Consider the following 13,697-nt stretch of genomic DNA (forward strand, 5'->3'; position numbering starts at 1 on the left):
TTCCACCCTCTTCCTCCTTTCATCATCATCACCACCATCATCATTTAAAGTCCATTTTCCATGTTAGCATGGATCAGACAGTTTGACCTAAGCTGGAGAGCTACACCAGATTCCAATCTGATTTGGCTTGGTTTCTAGGGCTGGGTACCCTTCCTAATGCCAACCACTTTACAGGGTGTAATGGGTGCTTTTTACATGGTCCAGAACAAGTGTCCTTTCCATGGCCCAGCATGGGTGCTTTTAATTTAGTCTGGTGTGGAAGGTTCAACCTCCATGGACAATGGAGGCTAGCTTAGGGCTTATGAAGTTATTGTTGCACTTGTTTCACCCTGGGTCAGTCTCCTGTTCCAGCAGACCTATAGTGAAATAGGTTCCCAGCCATGACCATCCCATTTCATATTGTCTTTTCTCTCTCCAGTTAAGGTAGACCATGTTTCTCTTCTAATGCAAAACACCTCTACCTGCCTCAATACTACCCGACCCCGACCCCCTTCTTGTGGGATCTTCTCCTGAAAGTTGCTTGGTGACCTCGCTGGTGATGGTGCCATGTCAAAAGTGCCAAGTACACCGTGTAAAGTGGTTGGCATTAGGAAGAGCAACAGACAGTAGAGCTTGGTGCAATTCTCTGACTTGTCAGTTGCTGTCAAACTGTCCAACTCATGCCTGCATGGAAAAATGGACATTAACTGATAATGGTGGTGGTGGTGATAATGGTGATGATGATGATATCTAGGAGTATTGTATTTAATGTGACCTTCTTTGTTGTTATTTTGCTTTGTTAGCCCCAACTTAGTCCTGATTTATTAGAGCTATGGTCAAAAGAGGTCCCAGCTATGACCATTGACCATCCCATCTTATACTTATCCATAGTGTATCTAGGAGTACAATTGTCTAGTTCACCCCTAGTCCAGTAGATCTATGATTGAAGGTGTTTCAACCATGACCATGTTGTCACCCCCCCTTCCCCCACCCACACCCCCAAAATAATAAAATTTCTAGCTTTGTGCATCAGAAATCATTATTATTATTATTAAATCGTTACTAAACCATTGGTATTATTAAACCATTGGTTAATCTACATTACTCCGTAAGGAGCAAAGGGCCAGTTTCCCAGGAGTCCATGTCCTTCCTTGTATAGGATGCCTGTTCATTGCTGGGTTACTTAGTTTTACCAGCCAAACGGACTGGAGCAATGTGAAATGAAGTGTTTTGCTCAAGAACACAATGCAACGCCTGGTCTAGGACTTGAAACCATAATCTTATGATCATGAGTCCAACACCCTAACCACTAAGCCATTATTATTATTAAATCAGAAACTATTATTATTATTATTATTATTATTATTAAGACAGCAAGCTGACAGAATCGTTAGTATGCTGGGCAAAGTGCTTAGCAGTCTTTCGTGTGCCGGTTACATTCTGCGTTCAAATTCCGCCGAGGTCGACTTTGCCTTTCTTCCTTTCAGGGTCAGTAAATTAAGAACCAAGTACATACTGGGGTCGATGTAATCCACTTAATCCCTTCCTCCAAATTTAAGGCCTTGTGCTTCCAGTAGAAAGGATTATTATTATTATTATTATTTTTCTTCTTTCTTCAAATTTTCTTCCATTTCTCACCGAGTGTTTTCCATACACCTAGGGCAGAGAATATTATTATTATTATTATTATTATTATTATTCAGTTTTTACTGCACTACCAAGCACAGCTCTGTGTACCTTGAGTATGTGCTGTGGTTTGTTGTGGTGCTCTTATTTTCACTGTATTGAAAGTATTTTACGTAGGATGTGTGCAGTGCCTTGTAGTGCTATTTTCTGTATGTTATATATATACAGGGTGGCCCGAAAGTAGGTTTACAGTTCTTCAACTATCTCTTTTGCATTCATATATTAACAGTTTAGATCTTACTTATAAAAAAATATGAAACCATTATTCTATGCTTATTTAGTTAATTGTAAGCTAGAAATTTAAATGTAATGAAATGTTTTAAAAGAAATTTAAAGTACCTATGTGATAACTGTAAACCTACTTTTGGGCCACGCTGTACTTGTAAGTCCTGGTGTTTTTGTTATTATTATTATTATTACTATTACTAATGTTACTGTTCTACTACTGATTTGTTCTTACAGTGGCAAGCTGTCAGAATCATTAGAGCATCAGACAAAAATGCCTTGGGTCATTTGTCCTGACCTTTTCTTTCATCTTTTCTTTCGCTTGTTTCTGTCAATAGACTTCAGCCAGGGTGGGGCATCACCTGGAAGAGTTTAGTCGAATAAATTGACCCCAGCACTTTATTTTTTTTAAGCCATGTACCTACTCTATTGGTCCCTTTTTGCTAAACCACTAACCTACAGGGACATAAACAAGCCAATACCAGTTGTCAAGTGGTGATGGGGGAGAGGCACACGCATATACACATACATGTATACACACACACACACAGTTTTTGTCTACCAAATCTGCTCACAAGGCTTTGATTGGACCAGGGCTATAATAGAAGACACCTAAGATAACATACAGTGGGACTGATTTTGGAACCATGTGGCTGGGAAGCAAACTTCTTACCATACAGTCATACCTACATTCTGATTTCAAATCTCACTGAGGTCAGCTTTCCCTCTCATCCGTCCTGCCAAGCTCGATAAAATTAAGTACCAGTCAAATACTCAAGTCAATGGCTTCAAGCAATCCCATCTCCTCAAAAATGCTGACCTTTTGCCAAAAATCAGAAATCATTATTATTCTGTTATGATTTCAAATCCTACCAAGATCATCCTTGCTTTTCATCCTGCCAGAGTTGATGAAATGAAGGACTGAGTGATTCATTGATTAAATTGACTCTGCCCTGCCTTCCAAATTTCTGGCTTCATGCCCGTGTTAAAAGTTATTATTATTATTATTATTATTATTATTATTATTATTATTATTATCATTATCATTATTAGGCAAGTGGTGAGTTGACAGAATTGTTAACATGCAGGACAACATGGTTAGTGGCATTTCAGCTGTATATCTGTATGTGTTTGTATATGTCTGTATGTTTGTATGTATGTATATATATATATATATATATATATATATATATATACACACACACACATACTCATGCATATACAGACAGAAAGTTCACATTCTGTTGAGGTTGAATTCGCCTTTCATACAAACTGACCACCAAGGAAGTTGATGTAATTGACTGGCCCCATCCCCATCCCTATCCGAAAATGTCAGGTATTGTACCTCATAGCAGAAAGAATTAATATTGTTATTATTGATATTATTAGGAAGGCGGCGAGCTGCCAGAATTGTTAGTACGCTAGACGAAATGCTTATTTCAGCCATCACTACATTATGGGTTCAAATTCCACCAAGGTTGACTTTGCCTTTCATCCTTTCAGGGTCAATAAATTAAGTACCAGTTATGCACTGGTTTGATGTAATCAACTAGTCCCCTCCCCCCCCAAATTTCAGGCCTTGTGCTTTCAGTAGACAAGAATTATTATAATTATTAGGTTATCTGGCAGATCTATTATTCCATACTTTTCCCATGCAGGCTGGCGGGGCTCCCTCGGAGCATTCTAATTAAAATACTTAAGGCAAAATGGTTAGCAGTATTTCTTCTGGCTTTTTATGTTCTAAGTTTATATCCCACCTTGGTCAGCTTTGCCTTTCGTTCTTACAAGGTCAGTAAAATAAAGTACTGGTCATGATGTAATTGACTTTATCCCTGTCCCTAAAATTGCCTCATACTGCAATTATCATCATCATCATCATCTTTATCATCAATATTATTATTATTATTATTATTATTATGAATTACTATTGTTGTTCTTGTCTGTCTATCTTCAGATAAGAACAGAAATGAGAAGTTGACAGTGGATGAATTTATTGCCCTACCCCCAGGAATCGTGTCTGAAACTGAAGCTAAAGACGACCGCCAATGGCAAGATGAACGAAAATATGAATTTGAGAATTACATTGATTCCAACAAAGATGGCATTGTCGATGTGGTGGAATTAAAGGTAACTTCAATAACCCCTACTCTGTTGTTGTTGCTGTTTAGTCTCAGGTTGTCCTCGGGTCAACCATTAAACTGCATCCAGTGGTGAGGCTCCAGCTTGGGTGTCTTTCATACTGTTTTATCACCAGTGAGTTCATGTTTGCAGAGGTGAGTAGGTCTTCTTGAGCATGTCTCCAGTGATTGCAAACCTTTATCATTTTCTGTGTGAGTAGCCCATCCCACTCAAAAGGTCCTTGAATAAGGGTTGTTTAAGGATGTTGAACAGAACACCCATGTTTCCAAAGGTGAATTATCCAAACCCAAAGAATTCCTCTCCTCACATGTCTATGATGCTCCCCCACTACTTCTGCTCATGATCAGAGATACACATATCGTCAGCCACCAAGGGACATGCTCAACAGGTTAAGGTCAAACAACTGACAAGCAAATCTGTGGTATTGAGCAGAATCTTTGCTGTAGGCTATCTTTTATACCAAGACAAAAGAATGTATATGATAACACTTCCAATCAGTTAAGATCAGAAGCCATGGGAGTCACTGCCTCATACTGCCTTTATCATCATCATCATTATGGCCTAAGATCAGTCTTCGCCAATTGATCCCATGTCTTCTTGAGTCACCCTCTGGCACAAGCTTTAGGGAGTATGGAGTTAGCCCATAGCTACCACAACTCCCTGGTCCACTCTGGCGTGGAGTAGTAGGACCCAGCTAGGGGTCAAATAATGAAGATGGTCCTGTGGCTAAGTTATACAGGACTCAGAGGCGAGCTGATTACTAGACATGTCTCACATGATGGGGGAATGACCTGATGTCATGTGAAGCAGTTCTATTGCCCGAGAGTTAAATAGGTTGTATGCCTCAAGGATAAGTTCACAGGAGAAGGAGAACTGCAGAATAAGCTGTAAATAAATCAGCAGAAAGCAATGGGAAACCACAACCGTAACAGTGTCTTGGTGTGTGTGTGTGTGTGTGCAAAACTTAGTGAGGTAATGTTTGAGATGATGGTGTAAATGGAAGAGGAAAGATTTAAGATCAGGCATTTTGATGGAATGAGAGACAGAAGGTAAAGAAGGAATGTGTTTGTGTGTGTGTGTGTGTGTGTAGATACATATATTATGTTGTTTCTTTTTGTTTTCTTTTCTTCCAGCACTATCTTAACCCTCGTAACCCAGTCCAGATAAAGAATGAAGCTGTGGCCATCCTCGAGATGATAGATGATAATAATGATAAACACCTGTCCAAGGAAGAAGTCCTGCACCATGAATCTGAGTTTATCTCCAGCAAAATGGTAGAGATTGCTAGAAACTTCCATGATGAATTTTAGAAGCCGAACAAAAATTTTCCAGTTTTTTCAACTTTTTTTTTTTACTAAAATCTATTACATATCTGTTTGAGACTTTGCTTTCAACAAAAGATCATATATATGCATAAATACACACACACACTCACACAACAGACATGCATATATATGTTTATATATATATATGCATACATACATACATCTCTGTATGTATTTAAATTTATATTTATATATATATATATAAATAGATCTGTATATATCAAAACATATATATATATATATATATATATATATATATAAAAACATACATACGTATATCTATGTATATGTATATATAAATAGATTTATATATATATATGTGTGTACATACATATCTATGTACATGTATATATACAGGTATGTATATATATATATATATATATATATATATATATATGTATATGTATGTATGTATATATATCAATGGTTTTATATATATAAAAACGTATAAATTTATATCTATCTATCTATCTATATATATATATATATATATATATATATATATATATATATATATATATATATATATATATATATATATATATATACGTGCACATTTTCAATCAGTATTGTTATTTTCATACACATGTACATTTATCAAAATCTTTTGCTGAACACAAAAGAAAGACTTACCTAATGGAACAAAAATAACAGCTATTTGAACAACATAAACAATTATATTATTATTAATATTTTTGAAATTTATGCAAAAAAAAATTAACAATCGAAAAAAAAAAAGAAAATAATTATAAAGTTGATATTTTTTATCATATTATATTTTTGTTGTATATTTCTATAATTTTCTGAGCTTGAACTCTTTCAATGCCTAACACTATGATATAAGCTTCTTTCGAAGTAATCTAAATTAGCATGAAATTTTAATGTAAGGTTTTGTGTTTTAAACACCTGCTTAATAACAGCTCTAAATTTTGGCATACAGTCAGCAATTTTAGGGGATTAGATTTGTTGATTAAATCAATTCTAATGTTTGACCAGCATTTTATTTTATGAAACTGGAAAGGGTGAAAGGCAGTACTGGCCACAGAGGGATTTGAACTCAGAACATAAAGAGCCAGAACAAAAACTACAAGTATTTCTTCCAATGCTCTGTTTCTGCCAATCCACCACCCTACACCAGCTTAATACTGTATGTTCTAGTATACAAGTCGATGTAGAATATTGTGTAGCGGTTGTGTGATAAGAAGTTTGCTTCCCAACCACAGAATTCTGAGTTCAGTCCCACTGTGTGGAACCTTGGACAAGTGCCTCGAACCAACCAAAGCCTTGTCAGTGGATGTGGTAGACAAAGACTGCAAAAAAGCCCATTGTATATATATATATATATATATATATATATATATATATATATATATATATATATATATATATATATATATATATATATACAAATAATAAATGAGTATATGCATATATATGTACATGTATGTACATACTTACATCTACCTGTATATATAGATGCATATCTGGGTACAGAACATTGTAAACAAAACGTAGACAAAATGATAAACAAGTACAGAAAACACGCAGGCCACATAGAGAACATTTCCTTCATCAGCTGCCACCATTCAACACTGGTGTTTCGAAGAGTTAGGGCAGGACGCATCGTTAAAATGGCTCTTCGCATGGACCACAAATTAAATTTAATTCAAATTAAATTTGTAACGTGGAGGAATGTAGTGGCGGGCAGAAAACAAAACAGGAAAACGAAAATATATATATATATATATATAGTGATGGAAGATAGCTCACAACACCTTTGAGAGAACAGCCTTGGTATGAACAAAATGGAGATCGTTGTGTCAAAATGGTATTAAAAACTTTGTTGCAACCAGCATTAATAGGCTTCGGGGGTGCAAGGCAAAGGAGAAAAGCGGTTGCAAATGTACCACCTGCACTGACCTCTAATCCTCAAACTTGCAACACTTGTGGCCTTCTTTGCAAATCGTTGGTGAGACTTAAATGTCACATTCGACATAAGTATTATGACTGACAAAGAAAAAGTACGTTGTCGGAGCCTCATACGTCAAAACCGACAGGAGAGTCCATCATATATATATATATATATATATATATATATATATATATATCGACTTTAAATAGAGCTCAAAACTGATACATTGAAAATACTTTATTATAATAATAATAATAATAATAATGAAAATGACCTATGCACATTTCGATGCAATATGCAGAATGATTGATATATATTATAAAATATGGGATACTCTATCTCCTTGGGGTCCCATTATTATTGTTATTATTATATATATATATATACACACACACACACACGATTCGAAGCTGACTTATTTGGCATCAGACATTGTAATGTTTCTCCCATTCTTCCTCTTGTTCCCTCTTCTCTCTCCCTTTTTGTTTGTGTGTAAGCATATTCATCTCTCTATGTATATGGGGAGAAGGGAAGACTTTACATCATTTGTGTTCAATTAATAAACCGTAATACCTCCCTCTCTCTCTCTCTCTCAGTTTATGTCTGTGAATTTCATCATCATCATCATCATCGTTTAACATCCGCCTTCCATGCTAGCATGGGTGGGACGGTTTCACAAGAGCCAGCCAGGCAGAAGCCTACACCAGGCTTCTGTATCTGTTTTGGCAGGATTTTTACAGCCGGATGCCCTTCCTAACACCAGCCACTCAGCAGCAGGGACTTAGTGCTTTTTACTTGGCACAAGCACAGACAAGGTCAGTTTTGGCAACGTTCTTACAGCTGGATGCCCTTCCAAATGTCAACCACTCTACAGTGTGGACTGGGTGCTTTTGAGTGATAGGGTCACCAAGTACCTTGCAAGACAAAAAAAAAATTAAAATATTTCTATTTTATGTGTATCATGTGAGGGGAAGTGTTTACATCAGTTGTGTTCAATTAATAAATCGTAATGTCTCTCTCTCTCTCTCTCTCTCTCTCTCTCTCTCTCCTTCCCTCTCTCTTTCCTCTCTCTCTCTTTCCTCTATCTCTCTCTCTCTCTTTATGTATGTGAGCATATTTTTGTTTATGTGTAATAGGATAAAGAAAGTGCTTATGTAAATTGTGTTCAATTAATACATTGCAATATCTCTCTATCTCTCACTCTTTCTGTTTGTATAGGAATATTTCTGTGCGTGTGTGTGTGTTTGCCTCCAGCACCAATAAATACCATCACCAAAACAGGCTGAATGTCCAGTCAGCAATGCCAAAATCTTCAGTGTTCTATTAATTGCGTCCAATCTTCTCATTCCAACTCAAAGCTGCCAAAAGAATTCATCTCAAACAAAGAGAAAAGGCTAAATTTCGATGAGAGACCCACAACATATCTTAGTCCTCACTGCACTATTCATTTGTTTGTTTTACATCTGTTTTTGTTATGCAAGCAGAGGTTAGATGAATATATCATTGAGACAGTGTTATACAGCTGGGTACTCTTTCTGCCATTAACCCTTACCTCTTTTTCGTCTGAGAGATCTCTTCTTTCACACCTCTTCAAAGGCACAAAATGGTAGAGAGTTTGTTGACTGGGGATTAATGACAATGATGCTTCTACCACTTGTAGCTCAGTGGTTTGGGCAGACATGCAAATGCAAACACACACACACACACACACACACACACACACACACACACACAAGTACATATTGATTCCACTCGAAAGGCTTTGGTCAACTTGGAACTATTGTGAAAGACAACTGCCCAAGGTGCTCCAAAGTGAGACTGAACCTGGAATACATGACTGGATAGTGAACTTATATATATGAATGTATGTATGTTTTTATATATGTGTGTGTGTACGTGTTTGTATATATTTACAGGTGTGGCCAAAAGTCACCTGACAGTAAATCAAACCCATTTAATTCCAAGATTTATTTATGTTTAACAACTGAATGAATTTAATAAAAACATCTAAATGTGAAACATCATGAAAATTTTTCAAACTGAAGTCCCTCTTGAGCGACACATTTTTCTATTTGAGTCAATACAGGATTACAGATAGCATTTATGAAATTTTGATTTACTGTCCAGTGACTTTTGGCCAACCCTGTAAATTTACGTATGTATACTTATGTTGTGTGGTTGTGTGGATATATTTGTGTATATGTATGTATGTACACACACAAAAAACATATATATACACACACACACATACATATACACACACAAATACCACACACACACATGCTCATACACACCAATTATGCACTTTCCTGCCTTCAAGAATCACCTTGTCTTTCTCTCTCCAAATTCCAGTCAGTTATTTTTTGGCCATGTAGCTACCCACATGCTTTACTCCTGACTATCCATTCCTTCCTCTTCTCCAGACTTACATCCACTATCTGACATAGAGCCAAGCTCAAAATGTCATGTTTTTACTTTTAATTTTCCATTTAAAACTTTCACCGAGTATCAAACTAATATATTCTCTGTGTACATCCATTTGACTTTTTTCTCCTTGAATTTGCCGTTCATCACCAGTTTGCCAGTATATAGAGGAGGTACTTGGGGTGTCCAAGTGACACCTGTTTCTATCCTTCTATGATACTTTAACCTTTTGGCTGGCACAGAGCCACCTCCCTCAGTTTCACTCTCTCTCCCAGTAAAGGAACCTTCATCTTGCAAGTTGCTTGACAATCCCACTGGTGTTGGTGCCACATAAAAAGCACTCAGTACACTGTAAACTGGTCAGCATTAGGAAAGGCATCCAACTGTAGAAACTCAAGTGTAGACAATTCCTACACAGCCTCAGATTCAACACAGGGGCCTACATCAAGTGCCTGGAGGAGGTTGTTCTGCTCTGGGTCAAAAGGGTGGCTGCTGGAACACCCTATGTCTGGCAACAGGACTCTGCACTATGACACAGAATTGTCCTGTCGGCCAACTGTCTGTTGAATTGTCCATCTACCGTAGAAATCATGCCAAAGCAGACAGTGGAGCCTGGTACAGCTCTCTGGCCTGCCTGACTTCTGTAAAGCCATCCAACTCATGCCAGCATGGAAGAGAGACATTAAATGATGACAATCACGCATACACAGTTTGTCTTTATGTATATGTCAGTCTAAAAATCAGAGTTGTTTGTACTGTGTCCCTTTTATAACCTGTAACATTAGTGATTTGACAAGTTGAGACGAATAAAATAAATATCGGACTGAAATAAGTAAAGAGGTCAGATGTGATTGATTGACACCCTCAAAGCTGATGTCACTACATGGCTGAAGTCCTTCAATGAATATGTTTAGAGAGAAAGACAGTCATGCTGTCTCCTAGATGTAACAGCTTGCAAGTTGAATGTAACCTTTAAAATAAACACATATATAATCACAAACACTATATATATATATATATATATATATATATACATACATACATATTGGTATACAGTATATACACACGTATATTGTGGTAGATTATTATATGTGCTTGTGTATCTAGCAGTAGAAACTTTGCCACTGCAGACATTAAAGCCCAACACTTCCTTCAGGACTCTAGTCGCATCCTGCTAAACCATTTAATCCATGCCAGTATGGAATATACAGGGTGTTTGGATTAAATTTTATAGTTTGCACAAAAAGAAAAGAAAAATATCTCATCCAAAAATAAAAGTATTTTTTAAAAATCTCTGTAAAAAGCATCAGTGCTTGTGTCACATACAAAGCGCCAGTATTGGTGCAACATACAAAGCACTGGTGATGGTGCCATGTAAACAGCACCCATTACACACTGTAAAGTGGTTGGTGTTAGGAGGGCATGCCAAAAAACAAGTGAGCCAAGTGTGGCATGAAAAATGAACATTAAATGATGATGAAGATGAGCCACCCTCAGCTTCCAGCACAGGCTCAAGATGGCTCCAGAACCTGGCACATGTGTCCCTTACTTTGTTCCTGGGAAGATCTTTGAATACCTCCTTGATTTTGGCCACCAGTTCAGCATTGGTGTTGCAGGTAAAATGGTTGGTGTCATTCTCAACTGCACCCCATGCATAGTAATCCATGGGATTATGGTTAAGGGAATTTCAATAAAGTATATATACAGGGTGTCCCCAAAAAGATGTACTCATTCTTTGACAGACGATTACTAATGTATTGTTTTTTGTGATGTATGGGCTTACCTCGATGCAACAAATCCAAACTAATGGATTGGGAAGAGAGGTAGCATTGAATTTCCTGCACATTCCCCAGACCTCATGTCAATGGATTTTTTTTTATGGGGACATCTCAAAGATAAGGTTTACGCTGCAAAACCAGTGACAATTGATGATTTGAAAAATGCAAAATACAATGTCTTGCAATTCCAAATGAAATGTTTGGCAATGTTGTCGAATCCATTGTTGGACATTATCAACTTTGTTTGGAAAATGAAGGAAAGTAGTTTGAACATTTGCAAACACGCAGGAATGAGAGAGAACATTAAATAATTCTAAATGACAATAAATCATCGTTTCTACAACAATTTATTTTCCTGAATTTTATTTAACCTTTTAGGATTGTATGCATATCAATAAACATCTGCAATATGGAAGACATTTTTAGCTCTTCAAAAATACACATAGACTGTTTACTTCACTTAAACATTCAACATTTGTTATTTGGTGTCAAAATTTCCATCACACAAACTACAACTTGGTCGCTGACAAGATTATGCTGCATCTAATTTGTGAGTTTGTTGATTAACACACACATCATCATCATCGTTTAACGTCTGCTTTCCATGCTAGCATGGGTTGGACGATTTGACTGAGGACTGGTGAAACCAGATGGCTACACCAGGCTCCAATCTGATTTGGCAGAGTTTCTACAGTTGGATGCCCTTCCTAACGCCAACCACTCAGAGAGTGTAGTGGGTGCTTTTACGTGTCACCCGCACGAAGGCCAGTCAGGCGGTACTGGCAACGGCCACACTCAAAATGGTGTATTTTATGTGCCACCTGCCCAAGAGCGAGTCCAGGGGCACTGGCAACGATCTCGCTCGAAAATCCTACGACGGCCAGTCAGGCGGTACTGGCAGCGGCCATCAACTCCGAAAGGATGAAAGGTGAAGTCAACCTTGGTGGAACTTGAACTCAGAACATAGCAACAGGTGAAATACTCTGAAACATTTCATCCAGTGTGCTAACGATTCTGCCAGCTCGTTGCCTTGTACAAACTGAAAATAATACAAATAAAAACTAAAGTGAAGATCAAATAAACAGTGCATGTGTTTAATTGGCCAAAAGAAAATGACCATCCCCAAGTACAGCATTGATAGATATAGATATAAATATATATAGACATTTCTCTTAGGCTGAGCAATACTAATAACCTAGCGTTAGAACTCAATATAGACGCACTTCAGAATGAAGCATCAGAACAGTAACAAGAAACATAAAGCTCCAATGAAGCTATAAGGTGATACACAAGCGTTTAATTATGAATTCATTACATCTTATAGCAGAAATGGCTGTAAGCTAACGAAGTTCATAACATAATTGTTTATTCGTTTGTCATTGGTAATTTTTTTATATATAAAGAGAAAGAAAGACAGTAAGTAGATAGTGTTATAATCCTAGCTGTTGCCTCTTGAAGCAGATCTGCATATTCAAGTACTCGAAAATTGTATATAGATGTTATATGAAGTAAACATAAGGGTTGAAAAATACTGGAAAATAGTTTTTTTCAGAGTAATTACATATCAAAAGAAAAGATCTCTTGTTTTAATATGTGTGTGTATTTGCAGAATTAAACTAATTGGTCATTAAAAGGTAATTGAAGACTCTAAGGTTACATCAACTAATGAATCTGACTGATAGTCCACTCAATGACACAGACTTCCACGAAGATATATATACCCAAGTACCAGAAGATTTGTTATCTCACCTCAATCAACAAAGTAATGATCATACGGGTTATCTTTTACTTGCTTCGGTCATTAGACTGAGGCACAACTTTGAAGGGTTTAGTCATGCAAATTGACTTCAGTACTTATTTTAAAGTCTGATACTTATTCCATTCATCTCTTCTGCCAAACTGCTAAGTTACAGGCATGCAAACAAACCAACCAGTAGGGGTCAAGTACAAAAAGACATGCACACACAAACATATATATATATATATATATACATATATATATATATATTGCAGGTGACACGTAAAAGTACCCACTACACTCTCTGAGTGGTTGACATTAGGAAGGGCATCCAGCTGTAGAAACTCTGCCAAATCAGATTGGAGCCTAGTGTTGCCATCCGGTTTCACCAGTCCTCAGTCAAATCGTCCAACACATGCTAGCATGGAAAGCGGACGTTAAACGATGATGATACATACATATATATCATTATATATATATGCTGCCTAAAA

The 13,697-nt window shown here is 36.9% G+C and overlaps 1 protein-coding gene across 1 annotated transcript in view; it reads left to right on the forward strand.

The window, feature by feature from the left end:
- Nucleotides 1-7,846, forward strand: part of LOC106882357 (45 kDa calcium-binding protein) — a 26,112-nt gene extending 18,266 nt beyond the window's left edge. The window contains exons 5-6 of the mRNA XM_014933010.3: nucleotides 3,845-4,017; nucleotides 5,163-7,846. Coding sequence (XP_014788496.2) covers nucleotides 3,845-4,017; nucleotides 5,163-5,339 — 350 coding nt within the window. The 3' untranslated portion in view covers nucleotides 5,340-7,846. The remainder of the gene's footprint in view (nucleotides 1-3,844; nucleotides 4,018-5,162) is intronic.
- Nucleotides 7,847-13,697: the final 5,851 nt, after the last annotated feature.

Source organism: Octopus bimaculoides, chromosome 26 (assembly GCF_046866305.1).
Source record: "Octopus bimaculoides isolate indiv1 chromosome 26, ASM4686630v1, whole genome shotgun sequence".
Taxonomy (NCBI): Eukaryota; Metazoa; Mollusca; class Cephalopoda; order Octopoda; family Octopodidae; genus Octopus; species Octopus bimaculoides.